Source organism: Nanorana parkeri, unplaced genomic scaffold, assembly GCF_000935625.1.
Source record: "Nanorana parkeri isolate BGI_ZX_2015 unplaced genomic scaffold, ASM93562v1 scaffold443, whole genome shotgun sequence".
Classification (NCBI taxonomy): domain Eukaryota; kingdom Metazoa; phylum Chordata; class Amphibia; order Anura; family Dicroglossidae; genus Nanorana; species Nanorana parkeri.
Genome location: NW_017306711.1, coordinates 287,248 through 306,298, shown reverse-complemented (window position 1 = coordinate 306,298; position 19,051 = coordinate 287,248). Strand labels below are relative to the sequence as shown.

The following is a 19,051-nucleotide window of genomic DNA, read 5'->3' as shown; positions in this document are numbered from 1 at the left end:
GCCACGCTACACAGAGCCGCTGTCATCCAAAAACTGACAGGATGACAGCGGCTCGGATCGGAACACCGCTCGGCCATCCTGAATTGCGGCCAGCCGCCGCTCGTTCCCGGGACCCCCCCGACCCCCCCGCCGGTGATTTTTGTACGGATCCCCGCTGCCACAGACCCTACAAGCAGTGGGGATCCATGGAGTCCCTCATCCCTCCCTGGGATGGCTCCAGGTATTTTTGATAGTAGTCATCAGCGGCTTGTGAGCCGCTGATGACAGCTATTAATTTAAAAGGGGACAGTCTGCTGAACAGTTATACTATAAGCCATCAGCTTATAGTAGAACTGTAAATGCCAGGTCCGTATGGCATACTGACCTGGCCAGCTGGAAGCACTTTTGTAGGTCCGTATGCCATACGTCCTTGGCAGCGAAAGGGTTAAAGGATTTGGTGGGTGTGCTTCAAATCATTATCATATTGAAAGATGCATTTTCTAGTTCAACTTCAAGCATTCTGTGAATGGATAAAGGTGAGATCCTGTCATCTACCCGCCTGTTCTCTCCATTCCTCCCCTTGTCACTGTACGCCTTACATTTTGTGAAAAGAATATAAAGCTTTTTGTGAATAAACAAGGGTAGGTGAAGGGGAGAGTGAACAACAGGATCTCCACACTGTACGAAAGTGGGAACTGTCAGTCACAGTGCAGGAAGAGTGCTGCTTGTAGTATCCGGAATTAAAGAAACTAAGATTTGTACAGTAATCAGCAGCCAGCAGGGCATAGGATAGTCAGAATTAGAGGTCACTGAAAATTTACTTGTGGCTATTGCAAGACACCTACAAGAAGTCGATTCTGCTAAAAGGGGCAATACTAGCTTCTAAAAAGGTCAAGACTTTACTTTTTCCACAGTGCGCTAATATTTTGTCGAATAAATGATTGAAAAGGCAACACTTTTTATTCAAGTATATCATTCAAGTATATCATGTTTATCTGTAAGCACTATTTAAAAGAAGATCTAATGTTTGTTTGAATTACTTCCATGGGGTGCACTTACTTTTTTTTTTAAACTTTAGCAGACTTTCAGGGTTTCTGGATAGTATTAACAGCCCACTGATTTAAAAGCAAGGGATTCCTCTTTTAAAATGAGCCTGTCAGAACAGAAATATGGCAGCTCGGACTGCTAAGGCAATACGAGGGTCAAAAGGTCATCCGAAGTCTGACAGCTGCGGACCTGACCACTGCCTGACTTCACACACAGTCTCCCAGCTTGGGAGTGTGCAGAATGAGAAGTCGGGCAGTTAACAGGCAGCAAATGTCAACTTTCAGCCGATCCTCCCACTAAAACGTCAATCTAAATCACATTAATAAAAGAGGGAAATAGATAAGACTGTACCGTTATAAACAATTACAGACCTAATATTTAGATTCCTGTGATGGCACAATCGTGACCGACTCTCTAACATCCATGCACCAAGCTATTGTACAAAGAAAGTAAAAGACTCCCCGACCACAGTCAAAGACATCAACAGAGCAATGCGTTTTGCATTCCGTACCTGTCTATTCCGTTCATCCATTATCCGGGTAATCTGTATTTTCTTCCGCCCCATTGTCAGTTCCTTTCCCTTTTACAATCCAGAATAAAAAGTTACAATCCAAAAATGGCAGTCTTGTGAATACTAAAGCATGGTCAGCAGCTTTCTGTAATTGCTTTTCCGTACAGCCGCAGGCTTTAATTTCTTGGCCAAAAACCTGAAAGAACAACATGGACATGTTAAGCAAACAAGATGTGCAGATACACAAATAATCATGAAGAAACTGTTTGGATTATAAACACACGGTCACAATGAGCACTTCTTTGTAACAATATTGTGTTTATTTAATAAGGAAAACAGCAGTGTGCAAAGAGACTCACTGTAACCATTATACTTCACTGATCGGACTTCTGTAAACTGAAATCTGATTGGCTAGTAAAGGTTGCTGCACGTTGTACAGTTCTCGTTTCTGTGGATTATTAAAGGAGAACTATGAGGTGAGTGCTTTTCACTCACCTCATAGTTCTAGCCGACCTGTGACAATGAAACTGTCACAGGTCGGCTCAGTAGATCGGGAGGTAAGCGAACAAATACCGGCGTTCGCTCACCTCTCGATCCTGTCACGGCTCTCTGCCGTGACAGGGGAGGGGCTGGATTCCCCCCCTTCCCCGCTCCGATCCGCCAGTTAGCGGACGGGGGAGGGGGCGGGTACAGCTGGCTCTGCCTCTAGATAGTCAGAGCCAGCTGTAGCTCGCGGTATACTGAGCTTAGGGTAACAGGAGGACGCCAGTTTGTGTCCTCCCGTTACCCCAAGGAGAACTATGGAGAAAAACACTGCCCCCTTAGTTCTCCTTTAAAGAAAAGCCCACATCTGTAATAACTGAATAAGTCTCAGGATTTTACGTGTGTGTAGTACAATATATTATACATACATTATATATTACACATTGTAATATCTAACAGTGTGATTTATAAGATTATTTAAGAGGGTGTGTTTAGGGGTGGAGTTAAGGGCAGGGTAGGGGTTAGGTGGGCAACTGGTGGCGAGTAACTCTTAAAGCCTGGCTAGTAGCTCAGGACTTGAAATTTTGACCCCTGATATATATTATATACATATATATACATACACACACACACACACACACACCCTCTACAATGGACTTTTTCGGAATTGTATGGTCTGTATGCAGCGGTTATCCTCATAGATAAGCACGAGTCTCTATGGGAACAGAGAAGAAATTTTTTTCAATGTGAAGAAGGAATCAGCTAGTGGCCTTGCTGAAAAGGTAGGACACGCTTGAGGACTGAAGGACACAGACTATCCTTCAGCACTTGCTTTTTGTCCTAAGGGTACGCCAATGCTGCATGTTCAAAAGCCCTTTAAAGTCAATGAAAAGTCTCCATTTCGTCAACTATGACAACTAACCCCGACAAAAGATACATTTCCAACAAATGGTCTTTAAAAACCCAAAGCAATAGGTTAACAAATTATGAAGCGGTTCTCAAATCCTCTGTGTGTTAACCAGAAACATGGTTCCAACAGTATTATACTTTTAAAACAATATAATGCATATTATCCAACATGGATTGTACAATCTGACCTCACATTTAAAGTTGGGTACAGATGGAGCAAATTTTGGCCGATTCAGCCGGAATCAGCTGAAATTTGAACAGTTGGCAACCCAGCCCTTTCAACAGAAATCAATGACTGGATAGACTTTTGCTGAAGGGACATGTTAGAAAATAGTCGCCTGAACAGTGCTTGCAGCCAATCAGTTGCCATACAATATACACAGTGGAAAATTCAATCCACACTGTTGTTTAGTATGTGTACCCAACATAAGAGAACCGTTACATCCTCGTCCATCAATTAAACAAGATCCTTCATCAACTAAATCAGGTCCTGCACAAGATAGCTGTCGGAGGTGATTGAAAAATACTAATAGTCAAACATTTTGGGTCGTTTTTAGAGTAACGGTTTGGTGTACTTAAATCACACACAAATATTGAAACTTGAGTTTCATGACCAGTGGTGTATGCTGGGGGAGTGCATATATATTCATCAGATTGCCATGTGCTCAGTTCAGTCCGCCTGCAGGCCCAGGGATGCTCAGTGATGGGAATGCTGACTAGACCTCAAGCCTGGAGAAGGCCACATGTGGAACCTGGATGGTTCAGGAAATGATTAAAAGACAAGAAAGAGAGAAGCAGGATGGCTACTGGAGGTGTCTCGTACTGGTATGGACCTCAGGAACTAGTCTGGTGTCTCTTTAGTGGAAGATCTCATGCCTATCCCTGTTCAGCAGTTGCTCTATTACCCAGTGTCAAGTCTGTTCTCCTATTGATTTCTACACGGTGGAAGACTGAAAGGGATTAGCAAGTCTGGAGTCTGTCCTGTTTTTGCCTTGGATGTCCTAAGCCCTATACCCTCTCTCCTATTTGAAGTTCTGCAATAAAGCATTTTAAAAAGGCACTTAACGTGACTGGCGCCCAAACTTTCTTAATCCCACATCCCTTTCACTGGCTAAGAATCTGCCCCTGAGAGTGAACTGACAGCCCTCTCTACCATTTGGGGGCGGGGGGCTTGGTCACCTCAGGCCTCTGGGGGTCAGGTGGGCACTAATTATATATATATTTATTTATAATAAAAAAACACACACACCAACACGTCTCTGGCATTCGAAGTATCAGAAAGCATTAATTCTGTTTACTGTAATGTACATACGCCCTGATTTCTACATTATTGTGTCCTCCTTGTACATTTATATTAGCTACAGTACATGAAATTCCAGGATTAAAAAAAAAAGAGCAAGACAGCGGGTTAAAAACACTAGAATAGGACACGTTAAAAGCAATTACTAGCGTATTGAAAAGAACCTGAATGCAAGACTATAAACAATAGCAGCAATAAACACTTGCATGTATACCTACAAAGAACAAATTAAAGCTGCCACAGGGCCTGCTGTGTTATTCCTTCTACTTAAACCAAAGTCACACTGAAAATTAAAAACAAAAAAAATCTTTTCGGCAACAAAAACAATGAGACATCATTACTTATTCATAACATGCATGTGAGAGGAATCTTGGGATAAAACTGTATGGCACTTGTTGACCAGAGGAAACATAGCTGTGACCTACATTCCCTTTCATAAGCATGCATCTGGGTAACAGTCATCAATCTGTATTTTACTGCAAGTACTGCCGCTGACTATTGCGAAATCTGGGCCTGATCACAGCTGGAGGTACCTGGAGCTAGCTCTGTGACTTTGCCTCCCTACATAGGAGGACGATGCTTTGAGGTAGCCCCAAAGTAGAAGCAGGAAGCGAAAAGTGACATCCTTCATCAGCTCTTTTGCATGTTGCTGCTTAGAATTATTTATCATGCAAAGTGTCTGATGTTTAGCAGACTGTAAGCAGATGTAAAGCTGCGGGAGACATGTGGCCATTGTCTGGGGAGAATTTATACTACATAGCACTTGTCTTAACTGTTTGAGCACATCAGACGGAAAATGACTTTTCCCATATCCAGAGCCTGGTGACCTCACCATATCATTTCTTCCCATCTCATGGCTGTAGATCAGCAGAAGCCTATTACATGTAACCATGTATGCAATCTCTTGTTTCAGCTAAGTTTCTCAAAGACAGCTTCAAGTTGCACCTTAAAACTGTTTTTAGTTGCAACTTAATAGAAAGCACATTCAAAAAGGCATAGCACTGTCATATGGACAACTGAGGGCTAACCCAAACAAAAGTGCTCAAGACTGTGGCTATGTTCCCACTATGGTGCCCGGTGACCACGTGGCAATCATGCACAAAGCTGCGTGGATGGCCAAGCGGTCACGGAATCGCCCACTACCACCGATCGCGCTGGCGCACCCCAGTCCCGGCAGATTGCGCGGTTTCCTGCCGTGGTACCGCCCATGCAGTCACACACAAGCAAGTTTGAAGAAAACCACACAGTGCGTGTTGCAAAAAGAGGCACATGTACCTTTTTTTTTTGCAAAAAGCTGCACGGATGGAACCCCATTAAAATAAATGGGGTGGTGTGCAATCGTGCACAATCATGCGGTCCCGGGACATGCATCCCGGGATCGCCGATATCTGAACTTCGACTAAAACAAAACTCCTTCTGCAAAATAAAATTCTCCCTGTAAAATTAAAAGTGCTTGAACCCGTATACTGGTATACAAGCAGTTCCTTCCACACACTTAATGATTCTAAGAATCAACGTTCTTCAAAGCAAATTTTGTTTAAAGAAGCATAACTAGCGATTTACCATTTTGATCACTTCCATTTCAGATTGCTCATGCAAGGAGAATGGGTGGGGCTTATAAACCATTCCTTTATGTCCCCAGGGCCATTGCGCCTCCAGAACCATTGGTTTATAGCACAGAACCCAATATTATAAACTCTTCTTATATCAACACAAGCTTTGGAAACCATGGGTTCAATAAAGTAGAGCTTTTAGGAAGCATCTAGAAAGTACAACTAGATAGAACACCATGAGGAGGCCTAAAATCCAGTAATGGAAAGAGCTCACCAGGAGAAATTACCAAATGCATGAACCACTTTGGACTCAACATTGCTGCCATTGCTGCTTAAACACCCAACTATAAACAAGGGACCATGCACCAAGGGTGGGCAGTGTACGATCCTGCAAACTCTAGATCACAGGAAGGACACCATGGCATTCCAGCTGTTGTAGAATTACAAGTCCCATGAGGCACTTCAAGAGTTTGATAGCCAAGGCATGACTCCCAGAGGCAGAGACATGACAGGATTTGTAGTTTCACCACAGCAGGAGTGCTGAGGTTGCCTACCCCATTCTTGATCAAAACCCAGCATGCCGTACCAACCATTAAGGTAGCACCTCACGTGCTGTGGGAATGCTTCTATCTCATGCTTTCCATCCCCCCCCCTCAGTGGTTACATCATTGTATGTTTCTATGCCGTATTTGCAGTTTGCCCTCTTTATTGCAAAGAGCTGCAGAATAATAGCAGCACTACACATAAAATAAATAAATAAAACAAACAAACAGAAGGTTAGGACAGCGCAAGGCTAAACCCTGCTTAGTCAGCTCATTATGTGGTTTAGAATAAGACGACAAACAGGCAAAACATGCCGTTTTCTAAACCTCATACTTGACTTACTTCACAAGAATCCCGCTCCTTGTCAGCTTCCAAAGCATTGCTGAGAAATTGTCAAGCTTTCTACTCACAGCCATGCCAGTTTTCACACATACAATAACAAGCCAATTAACAGCCCCACAACTTTGTTGCTGACAAAATCCCATTGAAATGGAGAAAATCTTCCAAGCACTAAATTACTTTAGCGGGTACATGATAAGGGGTAAAATGTAACACTTAGCTTAATATGACATCATCAGCAGACTGTGACACATTAAAGAGACAGTAGCAAGAAAAAGACTTCTCGAACAGCGAGGATCAAAAGCCACATGATAAAAAATAATGCAGAATCGAATTAGAATCTGCAAAAAACATCTGAAGTACACACTATTTTACAAACTGGGAGACAAAAAGAGAGCTCAACAGAAAGAAAGAGAGCGCAAGACTGAAAGAAAGAGAGCGAGACGGAAAGAAAGAGCGAGACGGAAAGAAAGAGCGAGACGGAAAGAAAGAGCAAGACGGAAAGAGAGAGCGAGACTGAAAGAAAGAGAGAGAGCGAGACTGAAAGAAAGAGAGAGAGCGAGACGGAAAGAAAGAGAGAGAGCGAGACGGAAAGAAGAGAGGGGGAGAGATCCATACACACACGAATGGATAGCTTGGGGGGCACACATGAAGAAGCAAGGCCAGCGACATCATGGCAGGTTCACATGACTGCCTTCTTCGCCTATTGACCAAATTTGAGTCATAATGGGCGTCAGGCAGGTCAGGTAGGTAGTAGTTTAGGTGACAGCTGTTTCTGGAAATAGGAGTGTAGAACAAAATAAATAAAATCAATTAATAACATTGGATTACCTCATTGTAATGGCCCCTGGAAGTGGGTGGGATATATTAGGTAGCAAGTAAACATTTTGCCCCTGAAGCTGATGTGTTGGAAACCGAAAAAAAAAAAAAATGGGCACGTGTAAGGATTTGAGCGACTTTGACAAGGGCCAAAATCGTGATGGCTAGACGACTGGGTCAGAGCAATCCAACACAATAGCTACTGTAGCTCAAATTGCTGAAAAAGTTAATAGATTGATATATATATATATATATCAAATATGGTTAAAAGGGAAGGAGAAAGCATAAACTAGACTATTACATTTCGTTCACCCCTGACTCCAGTGGGTAGGGCAATATAAACCCTTCCTTCATGTCCCATCCAGAACCACTGGTTTATAGCACAGAAACAGCCTAATATTATAAAGTCATCCTATCATCAAATACAAGCTTTGGAAACCACGGCTTCAACAAATTATGGCTTTGGGGAGTATCTAAAAAAGTACAGAACACACAACTGCCTTCTTAGCTTACTGACTCATTAACAGTCATAATGGGAGTCAGGGATGCTAGGTGACAACTGTTTCTGGAAATGGGAGTGTATAGCAACAAATGTTTTTATACATTTTACAATTGTGATTAAACAAGCAAGTTTCAGCATAATAATTTCAAGGCATAGTCCACCATTTAAAAATGTAATAAATGCATCCACATTAAGATGATGAAAAAAAATAAATTGTATTTATTCTATTTTTGCACTAAATTCTGCATAGCACTGCAACTACGTTCAATGTGTCGCAGGTGCAATGCTCAGGGTCCAGTATTGTTAACATTCCAGCCCCAGGCCCATACAGAGGTATGGACTGTCTGTTAACTTCTGTAAACAATGGACTACAAGTGCAGTAATGTCAACACAATCTGTAAATCCTTCTACTGCTGTGGCAGGTGGGACTTTAGCCTTCCCATTCACACATCCTAGTCAATGGATAACGTGATTGTGTGAGGACAACAACAGGACGCCCTAGGGAGAAGCACCTCGCAATTCAGGTAGGGGTTTGAGGGTGGGGGAACAGGAGCATGTTTCATGTTCCACCCTGAAAAAGGAACTTCGTCCCAAAGATGGACCATACCTTTAAAATGAGAAGCCATCATGTCTCCAGTAAGTACAAGAGCCACATTTTTGCTGAAACCATCAAAAGCTAAACACACAAAAAGAATAATAGAACTGTAACTAAGGGATATACAATACCGGTCATCAGGTACTTTCTGTGGAAACTGATTAAGATAGCAACCTGCCTACCTCCCCCCTTTCCTTTTGCTAGGGTAGCCTAGAACTTGCAAGAGACAAACTGACTGAGAGCATAAGACAGTTCTTCAAAGAATCAGACACTACACCCACGTCAACATAAGAAGAAACAGTTGATAGTTGGCTATAAAATGTACTTATATTGTACAGAGCTGAAAGTAAAACTCTCCTCACAGACAAGCTGAAAGTTGCATCACTTACAAATGAAGTCCAAGCTGTTGGAGCCACCAGTGAAAGTGGAAAGTGTAAGGTGACAGAACTCTATTCTTAGAGTGGAACCTCTGTTCTGCCCACACAGGTACATCCATGACACTGCTCTTTCATTTATGTTTCACAACCCACCACATTATCTTCCAGCACCCACCTCATATACAACCAACCAGTTTCCACCTACTGCATGCTTACTCATTCAATTCCGACACCAGTAGGTGGGTGATACAAACTCAAACACCTTTTGAAAAACTTCTAGCAAACAGAGAACCTCAGGTTAGGAAAAGCTGTTAGGAACTGAATGGGGGAAGACCTTTCACCTAACAGTCGGTATGGGTGAGCAAAAAACGAAGTTAAATATAAAAAGTGTACAAATTAAGCAATACGATAATGTAATAGTAATATGCAATTCCAACCAAAATGGTTTATTTTTTGTTCTGGATAGAGTAGGGAAGGATTAGAACCTCTGTCAGGATAAATCCCCACACTTCCTGTCCTGATGACAGCAGGCAAAAAAAGAAGAGGAAATCTGCAACAGGGTAAAAACAGCAATAAGAACTTGACAGGAGTTCTACCCATACCTTCCTCTACTAAAATATACATTTTATTTGTCTGACACGGTTAGAGATATTTCCCTTTACCCGCTATCCTGATTCCTGATGACATTGGTCTTACTACACAAGCAGTGAGGGAAAATCTAACAGAGCTTCTGGACACCAGTAAAAGCCAGACAGGACAGCACACAACTGGTGGGCATGTCCTCACGCAAGTAGACTGTGGATCAGAATATACAACTCTTTTGCACTAACCTATATAAAAACGGTTACTCCATAAAATACTAATCTAAAAATGGAGAAAATCCTGGTCACACATACACCAAATCAGCCATACCATTATGACCACTGAGAGGTGAGGTAAATAACATTGGATTACCTCATTGTAATGGCCCCTGGAAGTGGGTGGGATATATTAGGTAGCAAGTAAACATTTTGCCCCTGAAGCTGATGTGTTGGAAACCGAAAAAAAAAAAAAATGGGCACGTGTAAGGATTTGAGCGACTTTGACAAGGGCCAAAATCGTGATGGCTAGACGACTGGGTCAGAGCAATCCAACACAATAGCTACTGTAGCTCAAATTGCTGAAAAAGTTAATGCTGGTGCTGATAGAAAGGTGTCTGAACACACATTGCATCACAGTTTGTGATGGGGCTGTGTAGCTGCAGACCGGTTAGGGTGCTCATGCTGACCCATGTCCAACACGGCTACAGTGGGCACAAGACCACGAAGTAATTGATGAAGGTGGCCTGGTCTGTTGAATCGGGTTTTCTTTTACATCATGGCCAGGGTGTAGCTTACCTGGGAAAGAGGTGGCACCAGGATGCATAAGGGAAGAAAGCAAGCTGGCGGACGCAGTGTGACTCTTTGGGCAATGTTCTGCTGGGAACCTTTGGGTCCTGCCATTCAGGTGGATGTTACTTTGACTTTGTACCACCTACCTAAACATTGTCGCTGACAAAGTACACCCCTTTATGGAAATGCTATTCTCTGATGACAGTGGCCTCTTTCAGCAGGATAATGCTACCTTTCACACGGCAAAATTTATTCAAGATTGGTTTGAGGAACACAGCAATAGGTTTGAGTTGTTGACTTGGCCTCCAGAGATCAATCCAATTGAGCATCTGTGGGATGTGCTGGAAAAACAAGTCTGATCCAAGGAGGCCCCACCTCGCAACTTACAGGACCTAAAAGGTTCTGCTACTGATGGCTTGAGTGCCAAATAGCACAGCATACCTTCATAGGTCTAATGGAGTCTATGCCTCAACTGCCAGGGCTGCTTAAGCGGCAAAAGGGGGACCTACTCAATAGTAGGCTGATGGACATAATGTTATGGCTGATCAGTGTATATTCACCACAAAGTGGAAAATCGCCAAAGCCTGGAAGGCTCCTACTCTAAACTTTGAAGAAATCAAAAATTGCATTAGCGATATGTCAATGAGAAAAATCCAGAACCCAGAAAAAACAGCCCACTCCCAATGATGACGAAGAACAACAGGAGATATGGACCCCTGGGGTGTGGCAGCCGAGGAGTGGACCTTAACAAAGCAATGCTGGATTCGCTGGGCAGAAGAGTATGTGGATAAAAGGTAAGAACAAATGTACACAAGTTCACACGGGGTTGGGGTGAACAGAGAAGAGAGGGGGTGAAGATTCCCTTCAAAGGGGATCTAAAACCTCCTATCCCAAGGAAAGTGCCATCTTAGCGTCCATTTGGACTGCAGTTGCCATGGTGCTGCACAAGTGATCAGCTAAAGCATCAGCCATTTGAGGGCTTGAAAGTTTGGTTGAAAGCTGAAATAAGCACACCGGTAATCTTGACGGTTGGCATGCCTTAAAAGTAACTGTTTTGGCAGACAGTAGACTGACTGCTATTGGCAATAGTTTTGTTTTAGACCCACTAATAAATGAGGCCCTGCATGAGGTCTGTATACAACATGATGGTCCTTGGATGCTGCATGCAGGGATATCACATTAGGAGGATCTTGTGACAGGCTGTCATACACCTGTGTATCAGATGCCTGTGGAATTACTGTAATAATTCTGCACCTGTAGCTGATCAAAGCAGATAATCCTTGACACTAGTGAAGGAGAGCAGCTGTTCTACAATTCACCAATTACCCCATAGACATCTGACCTTCACAACAGGGGAGAGTGCACAACTCTAACTGGCAGCTGACAGCCAAAGCAAACGCTACTAACTATGGAAGAGTGAACCATTTCACTTCTATTCAACCAGAAATAGATCTTTTCCCAGCCTGCCTGTGACTACAAGAGATTTGGTCTGCTTGTCTGTCTTCAAATATTAGAAATAAAACATTTGGCAAATAAGAAGCAATCCAGAGAAAAATTATTTTAAAATATAGCAGACAAGGATTCAGTTATACACAGTAAACTGTACTGAAGTTTTTGTCCATAGCAACAGAAATAAAACATTTCATATAGGTTTGTAATTGCATATTGGACAGTGAGGCCTTGTTCACACATACAGCAGTGACCTGCCTTTTACCACACCGGATCATGGCAGGTCACCACTAGGAGACATAGAAAACAATTGTTCTCTATGCGTCTCATTCACATAATCAAGCGGGTGTGATGAGCAGCGCACTGTGGCAAAATGCAACATACTGCATTTTTCCCAGCACACTTGGTGCCACCATTTGTCACTGCACAGCATTGCTGTACGGGGACTTGAACAGAGTGTACACATTGTACACTATCAATAAAGATTTGAAAAAATTAAACAGTGACAGCTCTGGCAGTCTGTGATACAACGCACACTGCTGGAGCTGTCACAACACACTAGTCCATCTGCTAATATGCAGCATTTTAGTGTTGAGGGCCTGCCAGTGGGTCATTCAGGGGCAAATCAGTACATTGTGGAAGTTGAGGCAAGGCATTATGCATGTGCACCACATACCTGCAGTTGGGATATTGGAGGGGGGTTCCAGAAGCCTATCAGGGAGTCCGCAGTACTGGGAAGATAAAAGCAGGCACTCTGAGGTCTACTGTCTAGTGGCTGTGTTAAGGTGCCCATACACCTTACGACCATCGCAAGACTTTTGTCTTGCGATGGTCGTATGCTTATTGAAAGCTCGTACGATCTGCCCACCTTGGACGGGCAGATCGTATTTGCAATCATCGAAAGCCCGCCCCGCTGAGGGGCGGGCTTCCGATGACCGCAATGCAGAACGGGCAGTGTGTGCGCGTGCGCACACCGGCCCGTTCCGCAGCTATCGGACGAGCAGGCTAGAAACCCGCCGACAATCGTACGATTCTCGGCGGGTTTTCGAGCATGTTGGTTCGACAAAAGACGTGCGACCGTACAGTAGAAACAGTAGAAACATGTGCTCCAAGATGGAGACTCTCATAGTTTAGAGTTAGGACCGCACTATAAGAGGTGCCTTGGCGCGGCAGTGCGGCTTTCACATCCTCTGCAGAAGACGTGTATCCAAACCTCTGTTATTATCCTTAGTGGTGAGACAAGTTGTTTTACATGCTGGTTTGTGAGTGTGCCATGATGCCTTTCTACTGTTTTACTGTTCAAAGCCCATTTCGTGTGCACCTTACTGTATAACTGGTGACAAATTGTTGAGTGCGTTTGTCGTTTGTTTTGCTTGACCGTACAGTAGAAACGGTCGCAAGTCTTCGTTCACACTGCTCGATTCTCATACGATCGCGGGATTTCGCCCGATTCTCGTACGAGAATCGAGCAGTGTATGGGCACCTTTAAGCTTCTGGGCAGTCGATAATGCCATCAGAGACTTGATAGATGTAGTTCGCAATTTTGTTTAGTTTTAACATTCAATTTTGGAATGAATGGTGTTTCCTGGAAGTAAACAACATTCACTGATTTTGTTCCTTCAAGAAATGGTTTTTCATACTGCTCCTATGGTCAAAATCAATTGTCAATTTACCCCATTACCTATAAAAAATTGATTATTGACAAAACCAATTTTTTTTTCTAATGAAATTCGAACCATGTATACTCAGCTTTAGTTTGCCTGCTATTATTTGGATAATACATTTCCTTTAAAATGGAATGCCACAAAAAAAAAAAAAAAACCCTATCTGGATTTTATTGCAGTTTCCTTGTTGATGAAATTTACAGTCCTGCAGACAACAAAATGAAAGGGGGTTGATCTCCCCAGTGGAATCCCACATAAATAAAAATCCAATAAAACCCAAGCGGGTCTGACCCTTCCCCAGTATACAATTTTTTTTAAAAAGTGGAAAGAACATCCCTACAAACATCAAGTCAGCACAATAATGATTTGGTTTTCTGGACATTTGTCCTTGCTCCAAGATCACCCCCTTGGCTGGTGTTGACATTTTGGTTAAGACTGTCGACAAGTTCGACAGATTCGAGTAGTTCTTATTTGTGGCACTTTTAAAATGTGTTGCTACGACATCAACACAAATTCTAAAAGAATTACCGCCCGTTTGTATACAGGCAGAGCTCTGTACTGAGGTACAGAGTTTCAGTTAGGAGAGATGGGGAAGGATGGCTGGACGGGAATAAGGACAGCTGTACCACATCTAACCAGAGAGGACGGCTGGACACCGTATAAGGTGATTTAATGCAGTTTGAAGTCCAGCCGTCCTTCCCCATCTCTCCTAACTGAAACTCTGTACCTCAATATGGAGCTCTGCCTGGGAGAGAATGTGCAGAAGCCTGAGCTCTGCAGCCCTGATCGAGTGATCACAGTTGCAATGTTTCCCAGGCTTGAATGCAAAAATTAAGAAATGCATATTTTTTATATATATTATTAAATATGCATTTATAAAAAATTTTTGCAAAAGGTGAACTTATCCTTTAAGGCCAACTCTCTATTGGCATACAGAGGGAGGCCACAACACAACTGTAAAGAGTGTCTAGGACATACTTGATGAACTCCAGAGAATGTGCTCACATTTCCTTATTACTGGAGGAGGTTATTTATTTTACAAAAAGCATTTTAATTGTGACTTTCACTTTTTGAAATGTCTCACCATTTGTTATATTTTTATAATGATATATATCCATCTATTAAATGTAGATGGGACCCTTAAAGGAGAACTATGGGGTCAGTGTTTTTCCCCATAGTTCTCCTTAAGGTAACGGGAGGACACAAACTAGCGTCCTCCCGTTACCTTAAGCTCAGTATACCGCGAGCTACAGCTCGCGGTATACTGAGACGCCGCAGCGGATCCCGACGTAGATGACGGGATCCGCCCAGCTGCGTGACTGACAGCTGGCTCTGCCTATCTAGAGGCAGAGCCAGCTGTACCCGCCCCCTCCCCTGTCCGTTCCGCCAGTCAGCGCTGGCAGATCGGAGCGGGGAGAGGGGAATCCAGCCCCTCCCCCTGTCACGGCAGAGAGCCGTGACAGGATCGAGAGGTGAGCGAACCTGGTATGTGTTCGCTCACCTCCCGATCTACTGAGCCGACCTGTGACAGTCTCATTGTCACAGGTCGGCTAGAACTATGAGGTGAGTGGAAATCACTCATCTCATAGTTCTCCTTAAAGCTGGCAATACACTTTGGGCTGAGCGAGAAAAAGCTACAGACTAGACAGCGTGGATGAACAACACTCCCCTGCTGGCCATTGCATTTTCACAGAATACCCAAACAGTGACTGCAGCTGACTGGCCATAGTCACTGTTCAGCCAACAATTTTCCCCTCGGGACCTTTAATTTTTCAATCTGTTTGTCGTCCCGGGTGTTTGTCGTCCCGGGTGGTACCAGCGGGGCCACTGTTCCAGCAGAACCCAATTCACAGGAATCGAGTGAATATTCTAACAGTGCACGGCCAGCTTTACTGTAGTGCTGCTGAGATTACAAGATAAGTCACCCAGAGAATGTACCGTAATTGTTTTGTTTTAGCACACTGATAAATTGTACCGAGAGATTTCTATGATATAGTACAATAACTGTTATAACGGACTAAAGCAGGGAACCCAGCCTGCATATCTAATACATATGTCATTAAAACTAGAAATATAAAAAAAACTTGTATTTGCAAATATATGTTTAAAAAAAAAAGAAGGATCCCCTCTGGCCCTGTAGTTGAAGACACAAAACGTCATTCCAGAAGAACAAGATGTGTTTCACTTTTCTGTCATGTATGCTATAGATATGGCTGCTAATATATAAACTCATTTACAGAATTCTTTAAAGCAGCTTCCTGCACTGATGAACTCATTGAACTACTTCACCTCCTCAGGTTACCAGTGAAGACATATGTATTGGAATTCTCCGTATACTGTACGCGTGATCAGGTCATAGTTCCAGATGGATGGTTGTACAGGATGACCGCAGTCTGACCAGTACACATAATAACCATAGTAGAGATTAGCAAAGGAGCATCTCATCAACCCTTTCACCTCCTGCTGAGCCTACATGTCAACTAAGCACTTTGTACCAGCAACAAAAGTACCACAGAAATACCACCGTACAATACTGATCATTTATCTGAATGTAATCTTAACAAAAACATTTACCCCTCTTGCATTGATGTAAAAAAATTAAACTTTTTTTTCCTCATTAAATACAATATTAATATGATTTAGTCAATTAGATTAGGTCTCTGTGAATGTCAATATATATTTATATTAGTACCATTATGAAACCACGTCTCATTAGGTCACTGGTAGCACAATCTCATTAGAGGGTACATGAACTGGAATCTTGAGGCCCTTTTTAAGTCTTGTGTTAAGGGATCCTGTTTATTTGAATGGGCTGCCAATGCACAATAGTGCCAAAGGAACACATTTAAGAGGCTCTGGGGTTTCTGTGCATCAAATCATCCTGATGCAGTTTGAGTTGAAATTTTGCAAAGAAGCTCACTGGCACTGGAACGGTGGCTCCCAAAACAAAACAGAACAGATCTCCCTTGCTGGGTAACCAGAAGTGACTCATTGTTCAGAAATAATGGGCACCAAACCAAAAAGGTGAGAGTCCAAAAGTGCCTTTAATTGTTAACAATTCAAATCGAACAAAAAAACAGCCAACTGATAAAAATACTATACCCAAATGGACCTATAACTGCTGCTGCCAATTACAACTTAAGCCCTAAAGGAGATCCTTTTTTTTTTTAATCATATAAAGATCCATTTGGCTATAGTATTTTTTAAGTTCAATCAAATCAGAGCTAATTATACTTTTGAAAATCCTTGATGAAGATTTATGACACAATAGTGTAATTCTTTTGAAAATATTTTACCGTAGAACATTAGGACAAGTGCCTAATTAATTTGGCGCACTCCATCCAACAGTGGTAAAAAAAAAATTTTTTTAAACTGTTGCACAGCACTTTCTACCTTATTTGGTGTGGCTGGTGCAACACAACACTTTTTACATTAACAATAACATTGTTAATCTGGCGCATGGAAAACATGATTATATTTACCACAAATCCCTTTGTTTTTAGCAGATATAAACACCTGCTGCTTGTTTATTAGAAGGCTGGCAGCCTGCCAAGAGTCTGTCTTCTGTTGTGAAATTTGAAGCTGAATTTCTTCACAGTGCCTTTAGCTGCGGAGATGAATGTGCTTGTTTTAAAGTGACAAACTCACGAGTTAAATCTTAAAAATGCATTCAAGTACCTTAACTATTAACAAAAATGTAACTTATTTGTGTCTCACTTGGCTGCAGATCATCTTTGAATCGCTGTCTCAAATCATCTTTGAATTGCTGCTGACACTGTTCTTCCTTCTAGAGGGTGCCTATGTGTGGCGTAATGTAGCTACTCCTCTAACCCCACTCCCGTGATAGGACTACAATTTCGTGTTTAATAACTTGTATTGACTTTGTAATCCATCACGGGAGAGAGCTTGGAGCGGTGGCTACTTTACAACACACACAGGGACCATGGGTGAGCAAAAGTAGCCACCCTCCAGAAGGAAGGACAGTGCTAGCTGTAGATCCTTAAATCATCTCTGAATTGGTGCCGAGTGATACACAAATAATATACATTTTTGTTAATAGTCAAGGTAGATTGTAAGCTCTCACCGGCAGGGCCCTCCTTACCATCTGGTCTTGAACTGTATTGTAAATATAAATCCTGCATAATAATAATAATAATGATAATAATAATACTGAATGCATTTTTAAGATTTAACTCATCAATGTAGTGTCACTTTAAAGTGCTTTTAAGGCTTGTCCAGAATATGTAAATGTAGTGTGCAAAGTCTGGGCATAGATTGACTTTAATTAGATGATGAATGAGACATTACACTACAGATAAAATCAATGACGTCTCTACCAACACTGGAAAGAAAAATTACATGCATATATATGGAACACACACAGACTATGTAATTTAGGAAATATGTTTCAAACCAGGCAAGATAAATCTAAACTTTTAAGTGCCCACTGTGTAGTCTGACATGCTTTACATACTGTGGTTCTATCAGTCAGAAGAAGAATGTGACTTCAAAGTTACTGTAAAACATATAGAACAGGAAGAGCTGCTAAAGTCAGTAAAGTTTCCATCCAAGCTTATCTCAAATAGTACAAATGTCTTTTTCATGCTACATTCAAACTTCCACTCCTGTGTGAGAGGAGTTTATGTCCCTTTGAAACTCTCTTTTCGGGAATGATCCTTAACAGGATGCAGCAGAAATGAACGTGTTGCAGAGAAGAATTCTATGTTCATATGATCTCTGCAGCCCATCAAACTTTGCTCAGTCTAGTCAGTATCAATGGATGAACTATGCTTACTTTGCAACTGTGGCCTAGAAAAAACACAAAACTTCTAACTTGCAGTTTATATCAACCAGTGTATATCTTAAGGGGTTGGGAATTGAATTTACCATACAATTATTGTATTAGTCATTAACACAGAAGAGAGTTTCCACATCCAGTCCACAAATTTGGGTAAAGTGGTGAGGGTTAAGAACCACAGTCTGGTTTTTATTGCACTCTGTGTCCCTATTAGGGAGATTTACTCCAATTGTCTTGATCGACAATGTCAATGGGAATGGAAGTGAGGGTAAAAATCAACAATTTTGAGTGTAGACTGTTGAATGCTTCTGAAAATGCCCTTTAACATGGCTCAGGTGTGAATGGGGGCTAAGACAAGAATATGAAAAAGGTATTGCAGCTCTTCCTCTACATTCTATCAATATATGTCAAAGGGCATACTTCTATGATCATGTTAATGCTACAGTAATAAAAAAGTATCCAAGACTAGGTGAGCCAATTATTATGAAACAGCGCCCTCTCACCCAGTGATGTTTTTCTTGTTTGCCAGTTAACTTGTTCAGCAACTGGCTCAGCAGAAAAGAGATGCTAATGGGAGGCACAGACGACCGGGCAGGGAGAGAAGGCATGCAGAGAGCACCTGAGTGGTTTATGTGCTTATATGTCTTTTACCAATTTATCAAGTGTAAGCATCACTGTACAAATGGATCAATGGGAATATGCTAGTCTCAATGGTCTTCAGATTACATTGCAGCTACTCCAGTAAAACACTACCTAAGCTTCATTTCCATCTTATGGGACAAGATGATTTTCAAAAAGGCCCTGCTGGATGCA

At 42.2% G+C, this 19,051-nt stretch overlaps 1 protein-coding gene across 7 annotated transcripts in view; it reads right to left on the bottom strand.

Annotated features, from left to right (window-relative positions):
* Window positions 1-19,051, bottom strand: part of MEF2A (myocyte enhancer factor 2A) — a 139,336-nt gene that overhangs the window by 58,778 nt on the left and 61,507 nt on the right. For 6 of the 7 annotated variants that reach the window (XM_018560259.1, XM_018560261.1, XM_018560263.1 and 3 more), the window contains exon 2: window positions 1,538-1,733. In XM_018560259.1, coding sequence (XP_018415761.1) covers window positions 1,538-1,591 — 54 coding nt within the window. In that variant the 5' untranslated portion in view covers window positions 1,592-1,733. Of the gene's footprint in view, window positions 1-1,537; window positions 1,734-11,429; window positions 11,433-12,877; window positions 12,890-19,051 lie in introns of those variants that run through there. The other variant, XM_018560260.1, reaches the window with a different exon arrangement.